This window comes from Bufo gargarizans, chromosome 2 (genome assembly GCF_014858855.1).
Source record: "Bufo gargarizans isolate SCDJY-AF-19 chromosome 2, ASM1485885v1, whole genome shotgun sequence".
NCBI classification, from domain to species: domain Eukaryota; kingdom Metazoa; phylum Chordata; class Amphibia; order Anura; family Bufonidae; genus Bufo; species Bufo gargarizans.
In genome coordinates this window covers 701,029,603-701,050,050 of record NC_058081.1, presented here as the reverse complement: position 1 = coordinate 701,050,050, position 20,448 = coordinate 701,029,603, and the positions used below count along the sequence as shown (strand labels likewise).

At 48.3% G+C, this 20,448-nt stretch overlaps 1 protein-coding gene across 12 annotated transcripts in view; it reads right to left on the bottom strand.

The window, feature by feature from the left end:
• Positions 1-20,448, bottom strand: part of HSPG2 (heparan sulfate proteoglycan 2) — a 122,916-nt gene that overhangs the window by 70,176 nt on the left and 32,292 nt on the right. For 11 of the 12 annotated variants that reach the window (XM_044282440.1, XM_044282445.1, XM_044282443.1 and 8 more), the window contains exons 2-6: positions 15,229-15,364; positions 9,329-9,421; positions 6,818-6,892; positions 1,427-1,536; positions 1,239-1,297 (exon numbers count right to left, since the gene is read on the bottom strand). In XM_044282440.1, the coding sequence (XP_044138375.1) occupies positions 1,239-1,297; positions 1,427-1,536; positions 6,818-6,892; positions 9,329-9,421; positions 15,229-15,364 (473 nt within the window). The remainder of the gene's footprint in view (positions 1-1,238; positions 1,298-1,426; positions 1,537-6,817; positions 6,893-9,328; positions 9,422-15,228; positions 15,365-20,448) is intronic. The other variant, XM_044282448.1, reaches the window with a different exon arrangement.

Genomic DNA, 20,448 nt, shown 5'->3' with positions numbered 1-20,448 from the left:
GAGGAGTATACATGGTATAATACAGGGGATGTGAGGAATATACATGGTATAATACAGGGGATGTGAGGAGCATACATGGTATAATACAGGGGATGTGAGGAGCATACATGGTATAATACAGGAGATGTGAGAAGTATATAGGATATAATACAGGAGATGTGAGGAGTATACACCATATAATACAGGGGATGTGAGGAGTATACACGGTATAATACAGGGGATGTGAGGAGTATACATGGTATAATACAGGGGATGTGAGAAGTATATAGGATATAATACAGGAGATGTGAGGAGTATACACCATATAATACAGGGGATGTGAGGAGTATACACGGTATAATACAGGGGATGTGAGGAGTATACACCATATAATACAGGGGATGTGAGGAGTATACACGGTATAATACAGGGGATGTGAGGAGTATACATGGTATAATACAGGAGATGTGAGAAGTATATAGGATATAATACAGGAGATGTGAGGAGTATACACCATATAATACAGGGGATGTGAGGAGTATACACGGTATAATACAGGGGATGTGAGGAGTATACATGGTATAATACAGGAGATGTGAGAAGTATATAGGATATAATACAGGAGATGTGAGGAGTATACACCATATAATACAGGGGATGTGAGGAGTATACACGGTATAATACAGGGGATGTGAGGAGTATACATGGTATAATACAGGGGATGTGAGGAGCATATATGGTATAATACAGGAGATGTGAGAAGTATATAGGATATAATACAGGAGATGTGAGGAGTATACACCATATAATACAGGGGATGTGAGGAGTATACATGGTATAATACAGGGGATGTGAGGAGTATACATGGTATAATACAGGGGATGTGAGGAGCATACATGGTATAATACAGGAGATGTGAGAAGTATATAGGATATAATACAGGAGATGTGAGGAGTATACATGATATAATACAGGAGATGTGAGGAGTATACATGATATAATACAGGGGATGTGAGGAGTATACATGGTATAATACAGGGGATGTGAGGAGTATACAGGATATAATACAGGGGATGTGAGGAGTATATACGGTATAATACAGGAGATGTGAGGAGTATATAGGATATAATACAGGATATATGGTGTGTCAGATGAATGATGGGTGAGGTACATGTGAGAATATGTGATATACATCATAGTAGAGGCACACTGTATATATTTGTCTATAGGTATATGCAGTACGCTTATTCTTCACTCACTTGACATATACAACGTTAACCATTTGCTCTCCAGGGATTTTGTAATATTCAGACTCGAGCTGGAAGAAGAGGGAAAAATTATCGGCCATTATTATCGCATATCTACAGACCAGCTCAGGGGGCGGCTGTGAGGGACGCTGCCCGGGGTGAGACCACAAGCTGGATAATTACATGCGGGGCCATCTCACCGTGTCCACAATGGCTTCCGACAAGTCCCGGAACTGATCCGACGAGACATTGTCCAGGTCCAGAGTGTACTCTATAGATGTGGTAAAGTTCACCAGAGCTCTGTAATAAACTGCAAGAAAAAAAGACGTGAGTGAATGGATGAGTGAGCCTCCGAACAGCGGGCATGGGGCTGCAGCACTAGGTGCACACAGGACAGATGAGCCTCCGAACAGCGGGCATGGGGCTGCAGCACTAGGTGCACACAGGACAGATGAGCCTCCGAACAGCGGGCATGGGGCTGCAGCACTAGGTGCACACAGGACAGATGAGCCTCCGAACAGCGGGCATGGGGCTGCAGCACTAGGTGCACACAGGACAGATGAGCCTCCGAACAGCGGGCATGGGGCTGCAGCACTAGGTGCACACAGGACAGATGAGCCTCCGAACAGCGGGCATGGGGCTGCAGCACTAGGTGCACACAGGACAGATGAGCCTCCGATCAGCGGGCATGGGGCTGCAGCACTAGGTGCACACAGGACAGATGAGCCTCCGATCAGCGGGCATGGGGCTGCAGCACTAGGTGCCACAGCATTTTACGGTACCAGCAAACTGGATGGGACTTTACAAAACGGACCCACTATGCAGAGTATTAAACCCACTGCAGTACATTGCAATGCCGAGAATGTAATGCACGCAAATCCATGACAAATCTGCAGTGGAATTTCTGCTGCAGCAAAATCCACACTGGAAATTCCGCTGGAGAATTGCTGCAAAATCCGCCACAGAAGATCCATGTGACCGTACCATAAGACAAGCTGACAGTACGATATATATATATATATATATATGTATATATATATATATATATATATATATATATATATATATGTGCAGGTAGGCAAAATAAAAACTCAAAAGCAGACTAAATAGTAATATTAATAATATAATGGAGACGATGAGCGTTAAAACATGGCCACCAGAGGGCGCTGGTACTGCAGACATGCTTAGGGCAAGACTTCTAAAAAGCTGCAATTTACAGAAAAAAGGAGATTTCAGGGACAAAGGCTAATTATGTTAAATTCAAACCACACAGTTCACTTCCAGGCTCCAGAAGCATCTACCCTCATACCCATGGTAGTCATAGGGCCACACAGGTCTCAGAGCTCCATGTGACAGCTCATAGGGCCACACGGTCTATAGAGCTCCATGTGACGATTCATAGGGCTACACGGTCTATAGAGCTCCATGTGACGGATCATAGGGCCACACAGGTCTCAGAGCTCCATGTGACAGCTCATAAGGCCACACGGTCTATAGAGATCTATGCGACGGCTCATAAGGCCACACAATCTATAGAGCTCCATGTGACGGCTCATAGGGCCACACGGTCTATAGAGATCCATGCGATGGCTCATAGGGCCACACAATCTATAGAGCTCCATGTGACGGTTCATAGGGCCACACAGTCTATAGAGCTCCATGTGACAGATCGTAGGGACACAAGGTCTATAGAGCTCCATGTGACGGGTCATAGGGCCACACAGTCTATAGAGCTCTATGCAGCGGCTCATAGGGCCACACAGGCTATAGAGCTCCATGTGGTGGATCAGAGGGCCACACAGTCTATAAAGATAAATGTGAGATATGAAAGGGCCACACAGTCTTTAGAGCTCTATGTGATGGACCATAGGGCCACACGGTCTATAGAGCTCCATGCAACTGCTCATAGGGCCACACGGTCTATAGAGCTCCATATGACGGATCATAGGGCCAAACGGTCTATAGAGATCCATGAGACAGATCATAGGGCCACAAGGTCTATAGAGCTCCATGTGATGGCTCATAGGGCCACACAGTCTAGAGAGCTCCACGTGATGGCTCATAGGGCCACACAGTCTAGAGAGCTCCACGTGACGGCTTATAGGGCCACACAGTCTATACAGCTCCATGTGACGGCTCATAGGGCCACACGGTCTATAGAGCTCCATGTGACGGCTCATAGGACCACACAGTCTATAGAGCTCCATGTGACGGCTCATAGGGCCACACAGTCTATAGAGCTCCATGTGACGGCTCATAGGGCCACACAGTCTGTATAGCTCCATGTGACGGATCATAGGGCCACAGGGGCCTCCCTAATACTGATTTGCTCTGCAGGATATTATTACATGTGCTTATCAGCCATGTGTAGAAATCTGCTCAGGCCCTGGCAACTCGCAGTGCAGGAGCCCTTTCAGGGACGTCAGTTGGGTCCCGGGCCTATATCAGCACTTCCACCTTCGATGGGTCACCTCTTTGGATCGAAAATGTGATGTGGCTCGTTATCTCTAGAGATGCCACCGTTATGACCGACAGATGACGGCAGCTGCTCGTACATGGAGAGACATCAGGAGATTCCTCCGACGCACTTCCCACACAGAACATCTGTATTCCCATTCCTATCTGGACACCGGGCCGCAGCTCCATGTGATACCCTAAGCTTCCCACTAAATGAGATGTAGCAGAAGAGACTGGGGAGAAGAAGGAATGTGGCAGCCGCCCACAGAAAACCACCGATAGGCCCGCAAATGACTGGGAAACGCAGAACGGCCGGCGGGCGGCTGCACGAGGAGGTGGGGGGATGATGGATGAACGCAGCTGTCAGAAAACATAAAACATCCATCCACTGGGAATGAATGATAGACGTGTACCAGGAGGGACCATGCACAGCTGGAGGCAGCTGGACAAGCCCACCATGTCCTGACAGCCTAATCCCCCACAGACAGGAGATGCCATATCTGGAGGGGCAAGGAGGTCTTCTTTCTATACGGGTTCAATAGGACTCGTCATATCTATAAAGGTCTGGCAAGAAGGTTCTTACCGAATCTATAGAGGGTGAGGAACGAGGGTCTTCTATAATTTAGATCCTACAGAGATGGAAGGCCTTATATGTATAGGCGGTGACTTGTTCTATGTATAACTGGCTCATCTATAGAGGGTCAAGATGGAAGCTCATATCTATGGAGGTAGATGAGGACAGTGTCTATTCTACAGGGGTTGGAGGGAAGGTCTCATGATCAGTTATAGGAGGGTCAGGTTGCGGTAGAGGTATATGCGCTAGATCACGTGCCAGATATAAGGCCATTTGTTATAAGGGGAATTTAGGCCCCTTGATGTTCCTGACCGGTGACAGATATCCGATGGAAGAACCAGGTCTCCTCGATCCTCCTTGAATCCTGGTATAAAATGCTCAAGGGTTTGGCTGGTTCTAAAGAATCAGATCAGGAGTGCTGTAGTAGTAGTGGTTGGGGAGGACTGTGTTTTGGGACCTGCCGACCCTCACTAGATGGCCTCCGTCATGCACTGAACCAGCAGCTGGAGTAGAAGGGGTGCATCGTGCCCCCAGTATGATGAGGAGTAGGCCCGGAGAATGCACAATGCCTCCATGTGTCTGATCGGGAAGAGCAGAGGAAAACCACACAGCTCTGTGTGCAGGGAGCGTGACATGCAACGCAGTCCAGATACCTGCCCCGTGGCAAGTCTGTCCAATGTACACTCCAGGTACTGAAGGGGTTATTATACAGAAAAGGGGATGGAGAGTGCACAAAGGCTCATACAGCCCCCCCAATATACAGTGAGGAACAGACGTATTTGAACACCCTGCGATTTTGCAAGTTCTCCCACTTAGAAATCATGGAGGGGTCTGAAATTCACATTGTAGGTGCATTCCCACTCTGAGAGACAGAATGAATATATATATATATTCAGGAAGTCACATTGTATAATTTTTACAGAATTTATTTGTCTTGCACTGCTGAACATACGTATTTGAACACCTGAGAAACAACAAGAATTCTGGCGCTCAAAGACCTGTTACTGTGCCTTTAAAAAGTCCACCTCTACTCCACTCATTAATCTAATTCAGTAGCACGTGTCTGAGCTCTTTAAAGAACCCCGTCCACCCCACAGTCAGATGCCAACTACTACCATGGGCAAGACCAAAGAGCTGTCAAAAGACACCAGACACAAAATTGTGGACCTCAACAAGGCTGGAAAGGGCTACAGGGCAATTGCCAAACAGCTTGGTGAAAATAGATCAACTGTTGGAGCAATTGTTAGAAAATTAAAGAGGCTAAAGACGACTGTCAGTCTCTCTCGGACTGGGGCTCCATGAAAGATCTCACCTCATGGGGTATCGCTGATGATAAGAAAGGTGAGGAATCAGCCCAGAACTACAAGGGAGGAGCTGGTCAATGACATGAAGAGAGCTGGGACCACAGTTTCAAAGGTCACTGTCGGTAGAACACTACACCATCATGGTTTCAAATCATGCATTGCACGGAAGGTTCCCCTGCTCAAGTCATCACATGTCTAGGCCAGTCTGAAGTTTGTCAATGACCATCTGGATGGTCCAAAGGAGGAATGGGAGAAAGACATGTGGTCAGATGAGACCAAAGTAGAACTTTTTGGTCCAAACTTCACTCGTCGTGTTTGGAGGAAAAAGAAAGATGAGTTGCATCCCAAGAACACCATCCCTACTGTGAAGCATGGGGGGGGGAGGTAACATCATGCTTTGGGTATGCTTTTCTGTGAAAGGGGACAGAACCACTGCACTGTATTAAGAAGAGGATGAATGGGGCCATTTATTGTGAGATTTTGAGCTAAAACCTCCTTCCCTCAGTCAGAGCATTGAAGATAGGTCGTGGCTGGGTCTTCCAACATGACAACAACCCGAAGCACACAGCCAGGATAACCAAGGAGTGGCTCCGTAAGAAGCATATCAAGGTTCTGGAGTGGCCTAGCCAGTCTCCAGACCTAAATCCAATAGAACATCTTTGGAGGGAGCTGAAACTCCGTGTTGTTTAGCGACAGCCCCGAAACCTGACAGATCTAGAGGAGATCTGTGTGGAGGAGTGGGCCAAAATCCCTGCTGCAGTGTGTGCAAACCTGGTCAAGAACTACAGGAGACGTTGGACCTCTGGAATTGCAAACAAAGGCGTCTGTACCAAATATTAACACTGATTTTCTCAGTTGTTCAAATACTTATGTTCAGCAGAGCAAGACAAATACATTCTTAAAAAATCATACAATGTGATTTTCAGATTTTTTTTAAAATTTAAATTCTGTCTCTCGGAGTGAGAATGCACCTACAATGTGAATGTCAGACCCCTCCATGATTTCTAAGTGGGAGAACTTGCAAAATCACAGGGTGTTCAAATACGTCTGTTCCTCACTGTACGTCCTCCTAAATACACCAATAAACATATCTGTTCTTCTCAATATACATCTGCCCCCCCCCCCCCCCCAACATGCAGCCTGCTGAATCTACCTACAATTTTCGATCCCCTGCTGTAATTTGGGCCTCACAGCACACAATTAGTGGCGTCAGCTCGTGCACAGGGCAGGGGCCACACACCTCCAGCAGAACTTACTTAGGAAGGGTTCTTGGTCCAGTTCAGAGACACTCATACCTGCCAGCTGTGGAGCTAACGGGGTTACCGCAGGCCCTGAGCAATGGTGGACGGGGGAATGAGGGGAGTATAGGGGATGGAAGTGGGGGGGAAAAGGAAGAAAACAGTTCATGTAAATGCAGAAATAATTCACTACTGGTCCTAGAAAAGAAACCATAGAGAAGATGTCCACCACCCACAGACCCTCCCAAGACCCCATCGGCAGCAGTGTTCCTGCTAACAGTGACAGGGTTTATTAAATATCACGGATTCATCTTATTTATTGACTTTACCCTGAGCTCCCTGGTTCATGAATAGAATGGCCGACCTTCACATACTGCAGCACTCTTCTACGTTCTCTGGACCTATAGCTGTGTTAATCCTAAGCTCCCTGATTCATGAAAAGAATGCCAGATCTTTACACACTTGCAGTCCTCTCCTACATGGTCTGGACCTATAGCCGTATTCATCCTGAGTTCTCTGGTTTATGAACAGAATACCAGACCTTCACATAATGCAGCAGTCTCCTACGTGGTCTGGACCTATAGTTGTGTTCATCCTGAGTTCCCTGATTCATGAACAGAATACCAGACCTTCACATAATGCAGCAGTCTCCTACGTGGTCTGGACCTATAGTTGTGTTCATCCTGAGTTCTCTGGTTCATGAACAGAATACCAGACCTTCACATAATGCAGCAGTCTCCTACATGGTCTGGACCTATAGTTGTGTTCATCCTGAGTTCCCTGATTCATGAACAGAATACCAGACCTTCACACACTGCAGCACTCTCCTATCTGGTCAGGACCCTTAACTGTGTTCCTCCAGCCAGCACAAGGCTGCATGCCCTTCGATCTCACACAGCAGGATAGGACGCCCCCAGCAGCGCATCCATGTGGCTTCTATTATCCTTCATCATCCCACACACATGATCTGTCATTGCTCCAAAGACACAGAGATAACTCCCACCATCCCCAACCCACGGGCTGCACGTCGCTCTACCTGTCACTGTTATTAGGGGGGCACTGTGTTTGTCAGTGTTATTAGGGGGGGGGGTCGCTGTGGTGGTCACTGTTACTAGGGGGACATTGTGGCTGTCACTATTATTAGGGGGCAGCACTGTATATGTCGGTGTTATTAGGGGATGCTATGGTGGTCACTGTTACTATGACGACTCTGCGACTGTCACTGTTGTTAAAAGGGGTGCTGTGGGTGTCAGTGTTATTGGGGGGGGGTAAGCTGTGGTGGTCACTGTTACTAGGGGGACATTGTGGCTGTCACTATTATTAGGGGGCAGCACTGTATATGTCGGTGTTATTAGGGGACGCTGTGGTTGTCACCGTTACTATGACGACTCTGCGACTGTCACTGTTGTTAAAGGGGGTGCTGTGGGTGTCAGTGTTATTAGGGGGGAGCTGTGGTGGTCACTGTTACTAGGGGGACATTGTGTCTGTCACTATTATTAGGCGGCAGCCTTGTATATGTCGGTGTTATTAGGGGACGCTGTGGTGGTCACTGTTACTATGACGACTCTGCGACTGTCACTGTTGTTAAATGGGGTGCTGTGGCTGTCAGTGTTATTGGGGGGCTGCTGTGGCAGTTAGCATTATTAGGAGGGGTCCTGCGACTGTCACTGTTGTTAAATGGGGTGCTGTGGCTGTCAGTGTTATTGGGGGGCTGCTGTGGCAGTTAGCATTATTAGGAGGGGTCCTGTGACTGTCACAGTTGTTAGGGGGCACTGTGGCCGTTATTAGGGGTGCACCAGAGCTGCTGCCGGGGACAGTGTAACTCCTGCTGTTATTATAGGTGGGCTCTGTGTCTGTCCTCATTACGGGGGCACCGTGGCGTCCTCTCTGTCACTATTATGGGGACAGCGATTCAGGCTTTTGCCATTTTGTCTTCACCTGGTGCCTCTGTGTGGCTCTAAAGGCCCCCTCCATCCGCCCTGACTGGCTCTGCAGGTACGTGTGTGGCTGATGATGTGGACGCACACAGTGAAGAACTTGTCAGTTGTGCAGCCTCAGGTCTAATAGGGATATGTTCACTACTGCTCGGTGTCGGCCTCCCTTCATCCAGCGTCCCTAGTAACCGTCCCAACATGGAAAACCGGCCTCGTTTCTTGGCTCCAGTTTGCAGCCAGTATAACATGTGAGGTGGGAGCGTTCCCCACTCTGCTGGACGTCGGCCCAGTTCAGTTTTCATGGACATGTATCCATCTATTAATATCACGGTGATAATGAAATGTGCCTGTCCTTCCTGTTTATTTAACACTTCATACCAGGACAGCAGCCAGCCTGGTACACCCTGCGCCAACCATGGCACCAAGTGCGTAACACAAGACCCTGGAATGGCACAGGTAAACCACAGTGAAGGGCAGGAGTAAAGGGGCGCTCATTAAGCTGAGGGTCTCTAGCTGACTACTCAGAGGGGGGCGTCTGCGCCGCGCGACGCACAGGTCACGCTCATCATCGCTCCTGTCTATTTGCCATCCTTACCTGTGACGAACGAGGCGATTGTTGAGGTGGGTACGGTTGTGAATCCTTCTTCCGTTGGGAGCCCGCTGCCAATCTCACTACTGCCGGGGTCATCTGAAAAGAGATGGAAACCATTAGTCCAATGTCCAGAACTGGGGCTTATAATACGGGGTGTCACACACAGGACATGGGGGTGGTGTACTAATGGGGGTCTTTCAATCTAGGGGGATGTCAAAGGAACTCCAGATTTCCGGACCAAGACAAGGAGGATAAGCTGGTGGTCTTGGTGTTCCTAGTACATCAGTAAGATATAAGAAACCTAGAAGGGCCTGACTTCCAGCAGTTATATGTGCGAGGACACAGGTCACACCAGGGGAAAGTCATAAAACAATAGTAATAAGTGAGCAAAGTCTAAATCACACACAACAGAATACCGCAACCACAGAGACGGCAGCAGAAACGTAAAGCAACGCCGAGGACATGTCCTCTGCCTCCCGCCATGTATATCATTGAAATACAGGTTAAAGAAATACAGAAAGGCCACGGTGTAATAGCATCAATGCCCTGCTGGTCCGAAGTGGTATTGCAACCCTGGGTGAGTTTTGTCAATGACCGCACCAATGCTGGGTTGAAGGAAAGTAAAAAAATAAATAAAAATAAAAACACATGACAGTGAATGTTTCCTGCAAAAAATGGTCCAGATCTTATTCTGCGCCCCGATACATGATTTCCTGAGCTCGCATCTGGTGACCTCCCTCCATGCACTGTATTTACTAGGTGGTAAAATCAGATGTGGATTTGCATTGCAATCAGCAGCAAAACTCTGAGACTGACCTTCGGATATCTGCTGCCGATTTGCAGTTTGCACTGCCGCGGATCTGCGGGTAGACTCCCCTTCTGCCAGAGTGGCTGGACCTGTGGAGTGAAGTGTACTCACCTGCTCCCTGAATCTGCTCCCCCAACGCCGCTGCAGCACTCCGTTCCCCGGGAGTCAACATCTGGTTTGATGGCCGCTGCAGTCAATCACTGGTCACAGATCACGTCAAAGGGTCTCATGATGCAAGGGGAAGGTGTCATTGCTGCGGCCAGTGGCTGACCATCAAAATGGATGTTGACAGGTGGGGAGTGCTGGCCAACCACTGGCTGCAGCGGCGGCACGTCCCCATTGTGTCATGTCAAAGGTTCTCATGACACAAGGGGGGCATCTCACTGCTGCGGTCAGTGGTTGGCCATCAGACTGGATCTTGACACGCGGGCAGCAGTGTGCTACAGAGGCGGCGGGGGAGCAAAAGAGCCGGGCAGCAGGTAAGTATGCTTTCCTGTACAGGTCCAGAAACATGAGGGGGGGTCTGCCCAAAAGGATCCTGAAGATGGAAAATTCCTCTAAGTCCAATTCAATAGGGAATCCATATGCAGGAACCACGGCAAGAATCGATACGGGCATCCTGTTTCTCTCCGAGATTTGGATTTCAAACCTGAACGTGTATAAATAACAGAGCAAATTCTCATTTAAACCAATGAAACACTTATGTTACGCCTTTGATTTTCTGCTCCTTGGATTTTGGCACAGAAAATGTAGTGAACTTCTTATAAAAAAGTCAGTCTGAACATGCCCGATATGTTCACACCTCAGATTAAAATCACACGTGAACTTCTGCATCAGAAATCCGTGGTTGTACTCTCAGATCTCGAACATGGATTCGCTGCGGGCGTGCACTAGTGCTTGGCGTTTCTATCCATTGTACAGGAGGAAATCCGCCCAAAGCTAAAACGTGTTAACATACCATTACACCGATACCAAGAATATGTTACACACAACAACATGAAGGGTTAATGCTTAACAAGTGTCTCCCATAAAAGACGGCAGGTGAGAGGTTTATCTGCCCTACTACAGCTTTTCTGGAGATGTCTGACATTCCTTCATCTCTCCACATTCCTGGGGGTGAAAGTACAGAACAGGTACAAGAGCCTCCGATAGTCTGCGCTCAGCTGCTCCGCCTGAGATAACAACCAGCAAAAAAACCACAAGAAAAATCTCCTGTACAATGCCGACACCTGGCACACCGCCCATATAGTGCAGCCTGAGGACACAGCAAATGTAGTCTTCTGCTACCCACAGAGCTAATCTACAACCAGATCCCATGTATCACCTCCCCTGTACAACCAAGCAGATCCCATGTATCACCTCCCCTGTACGCTCGACTAAAATCACCTCCCCTGTACAACAAACCGGATCCCATGTATCAGCACCCCTGTATACTCCTACCAGATCCCATGTATCACCACCCCGTACAACCAAGCAGATCCCATGTATCACCTCCCCTATACATCCAAGCAGATCCCATGTATCACCTCCCCTGTACAACCAATCAGATCCCATGTATCACCTCCCCTGTACAACCAACCAGATCCCATGTATCACCTCCCCTGTACAATCAAGCAGAACCCATGTATCACCTCCCCTGTACGCTCGACTAAAATCACCTCCCCTGTACAACCAACCGGATCCCATGTATCACCTCCCCTGTACAATCAAGCAGAACCCATGTATCACCTCCCCTGTACGCTCGACTAAAATCACCTCCCCTGTACAACCAACCGGATCCCATGTATCACCACCCCTGTATACTCCTACCAGATCCCATGTATCACCACCCCGTACAACCAACCAGATCCCATGTATCACCTCCCCTGTACATCCAACCAGATCCCATGTATCACCTCCCCTGTACGCTCGACTAAAATCACCTCCCCTGTACATCCAATCAGATCCCATGTATCACCTCCCCTGTACGCTCGACTAAAATCACCTCCCCTGTACAACCAACCGGATCCCATGTATCACCACCCCTGTATACTCCTACCAGATCCCATGTATCACCACCCCGTACAACCAACCAGATCCCATGTATCACCTCCCCTGTACATCCAACCAGATCCCATGTATCACCTCCCCTGTACGCTCGACTAAAATCACCTCCCCTGTACATCCAATCAGATCCCATGTATCACCTCCCCTGTACGCTCGACTAAAATCACCTCCCCTGTACAACCAACCGGATCCCATGTATCACCACCCCTGTATAATCCTACCAGATCCCATGTATCACCTCCCCTGAACATCCAACCAGATCCCATGTATCACCTCCCCTGTACGCACGACTAAAATCACCTCCCCTGTACAACCAACCAGATCCCATGTATCACCTCCCCTGTACATCCAACCAGATCCCATGTATCACCTCCCCTGTACATCCAACCAGATCCCATGTATCACCTCCCCTGTACATCCAACCAGATCCCATGTATCACCTACCCTGTACGCTCTACCAATATCACGTCCCCTATACAACCAACCAGATCCCATGTATCACCTCCCCTGTACAACCAACCAGATCTAATGTATCACCTCCCCTGTACAACCAACCAGATTCCATGTATCACCTCCCTGTACATCCAACCAGATCCCATGTATCACCTACCCTATACGCTCTACCAATATCACGTCCCCTATACAACCAACCAGATCCCATGTATCACCTCCCCTGTACAACCAACCAGATCTAATGTATCACCTCCCCTGTACAACCAACCAGATGCCATGTATCACCTCCCCTGTACAACCAACCAAATCCTATGTATCAGTACCCCTGTATACTCCTACCAGATCCCATATATCATCACCCCGTACAACCAACCAGATCCCATGTATCACCATCATTATACACTGTACTAGTTCCTGTGTATCATCTCGATGTACAGTTTTCCAGATTCCATGTATCATCATTATTATACACTGCACCATATCCCATGTATTAGTAGATCTTTCGCACCATTCTTCTGTTAAATCTGCCAGATCCTACACAGCAACTCACTGTGAAATGTACAATCCTATCCAATGTATCAGAGACTATGTACTATTCCCTCTCGTGTCCATTATACCAGATCCCATGTTTTATTCCCCTGTACATGCCCCTATACCATGTATTATCCCCACTGTACATGCTTCTAGACCCAGTGTATTACTGCCCTGCACATACTTTCAGATCCAATTTCTATTTCTGTCCCTAGGAAGAATTTCCATATATATCATCCAGACAGTGTAGGGACGGTGTAGGATTAGTCACAGACTTCTTTCCTGCATTTCTACATGTTATTTCCATGCTCCCTGCGGCTGCGGAGAGTGTCGCTGGTGTATTGGGATATGGAATAATATCGCAGCACAAACAAAGGAAGCGTCCAGGATGTCCTGTGAGGTCACCGGCGCGGTAAGCACCAACCTGCACCTACTGATAATGAAGAATGCTTCCATGAGAGTCCACATTGCACGTTTCCCCGTCTGATCTTACATTGCAGTGATCGTTCCCCCACTCGGCTTTATAAAATGGGCCGTCTACCTCACCCTAATGGCCACAGATGTCAAGAGCCAGAAGCTAAGAGGCACCTATCTCTGCTACCTCGGAGGGAGGGTACTGATCTACTTTTGGATGTTATATTACAGCGCCATTGCCATAAACCCCTCAGATTTGTACTTTTCGAATTCCACGACTGCTCCAATTCTCTGTTTGCCACGGTGAATAGTTTATATTTCTCTGGACTTCTATCTCCTCTTACTACAATATCTTGTGTTATTCACCAATGATAATGGACCATTACAGGGTCCTTGAGACGTATTGTGAACATGTCAAGCTTTGAGATCTCTTGGTCAATAAAAGGAATATAAATGAAAAGAAGAAGTTTGTATAGTTGGTACCTATTAAGCCTAATTAAGGGTGGCAGGTGAGGGTACGGCTGTAGATGGGGACAGTCAGGCGAGGGTACGGCTGTAGATGGGGACAGTCAGGCGAGGGTACGGCTGTAGATGGGACAGTCAGGCGAGGGTACGGCTGTAGATGGGGACAGTCAGGCGAGGGTACGGCTGTAGATGGGGACAGTCAGGCGAGGGTACGGCTGTAGATGGGGGACAGTCAGGCGAGGGTACGGCTGTAGATGGGGGACAGTCAGGCGAGGGTACGGCTGTAGATGGGGACAGTCAGGCGAGGGTACGGCTGTAGATGGGGACAGTCAGGCGAGGGTACGGCTGTAGCGAGGGTACGGCTGTAGATGGGGGACAGTCAGGCGAGGGTACGGCTGTAGATGGGGACAGTCAGGCGAGGGTACGGCTGTAGATGGGGACAGTCAGGCGAGGGTACGGCTGTTGATGGGGACAGTCAGGCAAAGGTATGGCTGTAGATGGGGAGGGTTAGGCGAAGGTATGGCTGCACATGGGGACGGTCAGGCGAAGGTATGGCTGCAAATGGGGACAGTCAGGTGAGTGTATGGCTCTAGATAGGGACGGTCATGTGAGGGTATGGCTGTAAATGGGGACTGTAATGCACGACTGTATATGGGGAAAGTTAGGTGTGGGGACAGCTGTAAATGGGAACAGTCAGGTGTGGGCACAGTTGTAGATGAGGACAGTCAGGTGTGGGCACGGCTGTAGATGGGGACATTCAGGTGTGGGGACGGCTGCAGATGGTCACAGTAAGGTTTGGGCAGCAGCTGTAAATGGGGACAGTCAGGTTTGGGCACGGCTGTAGCTAGGGACAGTCAGGTTTGTGTACGGCTGTAGATGGAGACAGTCAGGTTTGGGCACAGCCAGGAGTGCACACAGCCGTACAAAGGGACAATCAGGTGCGGGCACAGCTGTAGATAGGGACAGTCAGGTGAGGGTACGGCTGTAGATGGGGACAGTCAGGTGTGGGCATGTCTGTAGATTGGGACAGTCAGGTGTAGGCATGGCTGTAGATGGGGACAGTCAGGTTTGGGCACAGCCGTAGATGGGGACAGTCAGGTTTGGGCACAGCCGTAGTTGGGGACAGTCAGGTTTGGGCACAGCTGTAGACGGGGTCATATACTGTATGTATTATATAAGTCCTTACCTCCAGAAGCTTCATCTGCCATAAAGTCTTCATCATCTCCCACGTCTCCATAACCCCATCGCTGTGGTCTGGAACGTGTCTCAACATCATTCTCTGGGAAATAAACCTCATCCAAAACTCTGGAACAGTGAGCAACCTGTAAGATACCGAGCACAAGATTAGCGACAATCATCTCACAGCCTAATGAGTGCAGTCTATAGGACGGTGGTCATATGTGAAGGAGTGCAGTCTATGGGACACTGGTCATATGTGGAGGAGTGCAGTCTATGGGACGGTGGTCATATGTGGAGGAGTGCAGTCTATGGGACGGTGGTCATATGTGGAGAAGTGTAGTCTATAGGACACTGGTCATATGTGAAGGAGTGCAGTCTATAGGACACGGGTCATATGTGAAGGAGTGCAGTCTATAGGACGGTGGTCATATGTGAAGGAGTGCAGTCTATGGGACACTGGTCATATATAGAGGAGTGCAATCTATGGAACACTGGTCTTATGTAGAGGAGTGCAGTCTACAGGACACCGGTCATATGTGGAGGAGTGCAGTCTATGGGACGCTGGTCATATGTGGAAGAGTGCAGTCTATAGGACGGTGATCATATGTGGATAAGGGCAGTCTATAGGACACCAGTCTATTTGGAGGACTGCAGGACAAATGTCAAGGGGTTCACATCTGACTGCTGACCCCTCATTCTCCTCCAGACCTCAGGGCACTGATCCAAGAGACAGCCTCATACGTAGCCTCTAAGCAATACCCTATTATTTGATTAAAATAAGCCTACGACCCAATCTCCGGGTGATAAGCTCATCGCAGAAGCATGACATGGGTGGGCAGACGGGCAGCAGGAGGTCATTTTAACCCTCTTTTCATGTACCAAACGTGAAACTGCAAAATTATAGATATGAGTGAGGACAATGCCGACCGCTTTCATTTCCAAGCCCATCATTTTACATTAAAGTGAGGTCCTGAGCGACACATGAAGCCCACCGCCCTGTCCTGACTATCCCCCTCCTCAGCTCATCAGACCGCATGAAGAGTGGAATGTGTTGTAACAGCATTTTCCTGTGCAAATACGCCGGGGCTTATGATCACAGGGCGATCAAGTCAGGAACAAAGGGATTTAACTCCAACATAAAAGGTGTTTAATCAGCTCGGGCTGAGCTGAATGAGAGATGGAGCCCTGGAAGAGCCATAGGGAAACGAGGGGTGGCGTTCCGTGCAGTCCCTAAATACTACCGTACATACTGGTATACGAGTCTAGAGCATGCGGCTGGCACTGCACCAGTGACACACATGCTATAGATAAGGGAACGCAAGGATCACGAGAAACATAAAACAGCTGTCTGTCAGTAAATGGATCACTTAGTTTTGCAGTTTCTTTGGAGACTACATCTAAGGACTTTAAATCCAACCAAAAATGACCCACACAGTAGGAAGATTTCCCTCTGCTCTGGACAAACAATGTATAACTCCCATCATCTATGACCCCAGGATCTTAAAATCTAATCACCTTATCTCAACCTCCGGGGGGGGGGGGGGGGGGGGGGGGGTGAGATTTACTCATCAAAATGCGTCAGCCCTTTAGACACTTTTCTCACCTCACTGGAAACTTTTGTAAAGCGTCTGGAATATAAAGTGGATTGAAAAAATGCTGCAGATTTATTAAAGGGGTTTTTAGGCTTTGGAGGCCTTTCTGCCAGACACTCCCCCACCTCACTGGATTGGCAGAAGTAGGCATATTTACCGGCTCCCCGACACTGGATTCCAACTACTACGGCCCCACACTGCCATAGAAGAGCTCCGGTCACTACTCGTGAACTGCTGGTTTGACGGAGGTCAGGTGTGCTGCTGCAGACAATGATTGGCTGCAGCTGTGATGTGCCCTCCATGCATCTCACGTGATCCAGTGATGTGATGCATGAGGGACACGTGACCTCCATCAAACCAGAGGTTTACAAGCGGGGACCATAGTGCATTAATGGCAGTGTGGGAACCGGAAGGAGCTGGAACTTAGTGGCAGAGCGTAGTTAAGTAGGCTTACTTCTGCAGGTCTAGTGAGTTGGGAAAGGTGGTCTGGCAGGAAGGCACCCAAAGATGGACAACACAGTAACTGTAAATGTGACAGTTCTTTACTGAAAAATAATGGTTTAAGTCAGCCCTTAGCTGGTGCAAGGAAGAAACAATTAACTTCTAGTAAGACGCACCCAAACCTATCATAGAGCGTAAACCACCTTGATAAACGTGGTGGATCTTCTGACTGTCTTGTCTAAGTTTATGCTTTCTAAATTTTAGACAGGATTAGTAAATCCACCCCAGCACCTTACAGACATCTTCATCACTCGCCGTCCCCAGTGGAGTCAAATTCTAAGTTCCCTATAAGTATGTCTTTGGAGTGTGGGAGGAAACTGGAATACCCAGAGGAAACCCACGCAAACACGGGGAGAACATACAAACACCATGCAGGTGTTATCCTTGATCGGATTTGAACCCAGGACCCCATAAATAGTCAATGAGCCACCATGTTCCCTACCCCAAGCTGAGAACACCCTTACCTCTAATCAATGTTATATGTGGCATGGAAGGGACCTGGAGAAAGTCATGAGAGCCCAGGAAACATTCAGACTCCAAGCCAAATCAAACCCAGGACCAGGTCCACCAAGGCCAACTGCATTATACAGGTGGAAACCAGTATTCAGACGCTTGAAGATCTTGCTCACTGGTTTTTGAGGTTATGGGCATTGGCTAATATTTACTAATGTCGGTGGACCTAGAAATGGTCATAAAAGGCACCAAAATCTGGAGCAATTTTGTAAGTGTGTGTGGCCTAATATGCACCATTTTGCACCAAAATTATGGCTTAAAATCCTTTCTCAAAGTAAGCCAACGAATAGTGGGGGAATATTCGTTCCCCCCCCCCCCCCCACCAATAGTGGGGGAATATTCGTTCCCCCCCCACCAATAATAGTGGGGGGGGGAAATGAGGAGACCTCTCCCGATGAGGTGGGGAAATGGAGAGACATCTCCCAATGAGGGCGGGATGGGGGGGGGGGGGGAATGGGGAGATCTCTCCAGATTAGGGGAATTGCGGAGACCTCTTCTCATGAGGAGTAATAGGAAGTAATGAGAGACCACGTCTGATGGGGAACAAGGGCAAGATCTCTCTTGACAAAGAGAGATAGGGTCCTCTCCGATGACAAGAAATGAGTAGGCCTCTTCTGATGGGGAGACCTCTTCTAGGGTAGATTGAGATAACATTGTTGGTCTCCCTGGTCACAGATCTTTGGACTTCTATAGTAAATCTAGGATGAGGCTCTTCTGTGACAACCAGATATTGGGCATTTATACAATGAACTCTAGTCCTCACAAAGCAGTGAAGAGGTTAAACATGTTACGGAGGAGTTGGCCGGAGCTGCGCCAGTTCTCATCCGTCCAGCTGGCATCCCCTGGGTTTTGGATGTTATTTGGTTTGTAGTAAGAAGGATCTGATCCACATGTAGAAAACAATCATTGAGGTGGCGCTGGGCCAGGGCGACCATTCTCCTCTATTTATACAAAAAATAATGACACTGTGTACAAACAGGACGTCGTGTCCTTGGAAGTTCCTCAGCAAGATGAGAACTGCAGGTGTCGCTTACCAAAATCAGACCGAGAGTGATAAAGGGACGCTACACCCGCAGTCACTTTACTGTTCCCAGTTATCGGCATTTTCAGACTTGGGAGCGGCTGACTGTAGGACAACTGAATACAATTGATAGTTTCCGAGGCCTCGTTCTTAGAAAGCAGGCTCCAGGGCCAACCCGCCAGTCTTTGGCGTAATCACCTTCAGATCAACCAGGATTAGGCATTTTATTCAAAAGTGAATGATCGGACTGGAACTGGCAGAGACCAGAAAATAGGATTAAGTGGCAACTGTGGAGTCTGAGGGGAACCGTGCAAAATGAGAGCTGCAAGGTCAGAGATCTCGATCAGATGGTGCAGTGTGATGGGGGATCAGGCACATGGATCCTCACGGCCCCAAAATGCAAAAATGACCTATACTAATTTAAAAGTCTGCATAAACTCCCTGCACTCCAATTACTGTGCCAATTATATTCATCACAGGGACTCTTTGACAACATGTCTGCATGGATCAGGTTTCCTGATGCACATCAACCGATCACACAAAAGCGAGCACTGGGGTGGGCATCCGAGACTGCGGAGAATGGGGATTTCCATTCATGAGATACTAAGCATCAATGCAATCCATGTAGAGAAGCCAAGTCCACATGACGGTACCTGTCCACCACTCTTCTGCGTCACTCCATGACATATGCAATATCCACTGGATTGGTCAGACTGCAGGGACTCGAACAATCCTGAAAAACGAGAAGTCGCCTATACTATAGAATGCCTCCCTACGAACATGAACAGAAAAAAAAAGGAAAGCACATGGATGTCTCCGCGTGTCTTTTCCGCAAATTATAGAACTTGTCCTATTGTTGGCCATATTGTGGAGAAGACCTAATTTCTAGTAATGGGAGTGAGATTGCACATGGAAGATGTCTGTATGTTTCAGATCTGTGCTTTGCAGGCCGCATTATGTGCCGGCACGGTCATGTGCATGAGGCCTTATTGATGACCTATCCTTAGCCTGTATCGGGGATCCACAGGGGATGTGAAAGTATACTGTGGATGGATCTGGAGGCAGAAGGAACTACACAATGGACGGAGTCTTCCATCTAATGGATAGTTTGCTGCGCCAGCGGCAGCCCGAAACAGCGACGCACATGGCACTGCCACCAATCTGATATTGACCTATCGTGAGGATAGGTCATCAGTATCTAAGCACCAGAAAACCCCTTTAAAGCTCTTCATCAGAACATCTCGTTCATTAATGAGGTCTCCAATTTTCCATGGCTTTTCGTCCTAAAGTGAATCGAGCAATATATCAGTCACTGGTTCGGCTCCTGTGGGGGGGGGGTCTGCCAGTCGGCTTGGGATGTAATCTTCTATACCAGTGAGGCGCTGTTGACATCTCCATCAAAATTTCTATTTTTCTGTTCCGAAATTGGAAAAGGAAAATGAAAATAATGGTGTACCAGATCCATAATATGACGGACACCAGGGGTGCCTGATGGACTATGCTGGGGTCTGTCGGGGTTCCACTACGGTTTCTGTAATTTTTCCAGAAAAAAAAAAATAGAGAAGAGTGCTGTGCTACTTCTTTTGCAGTAAATACGACA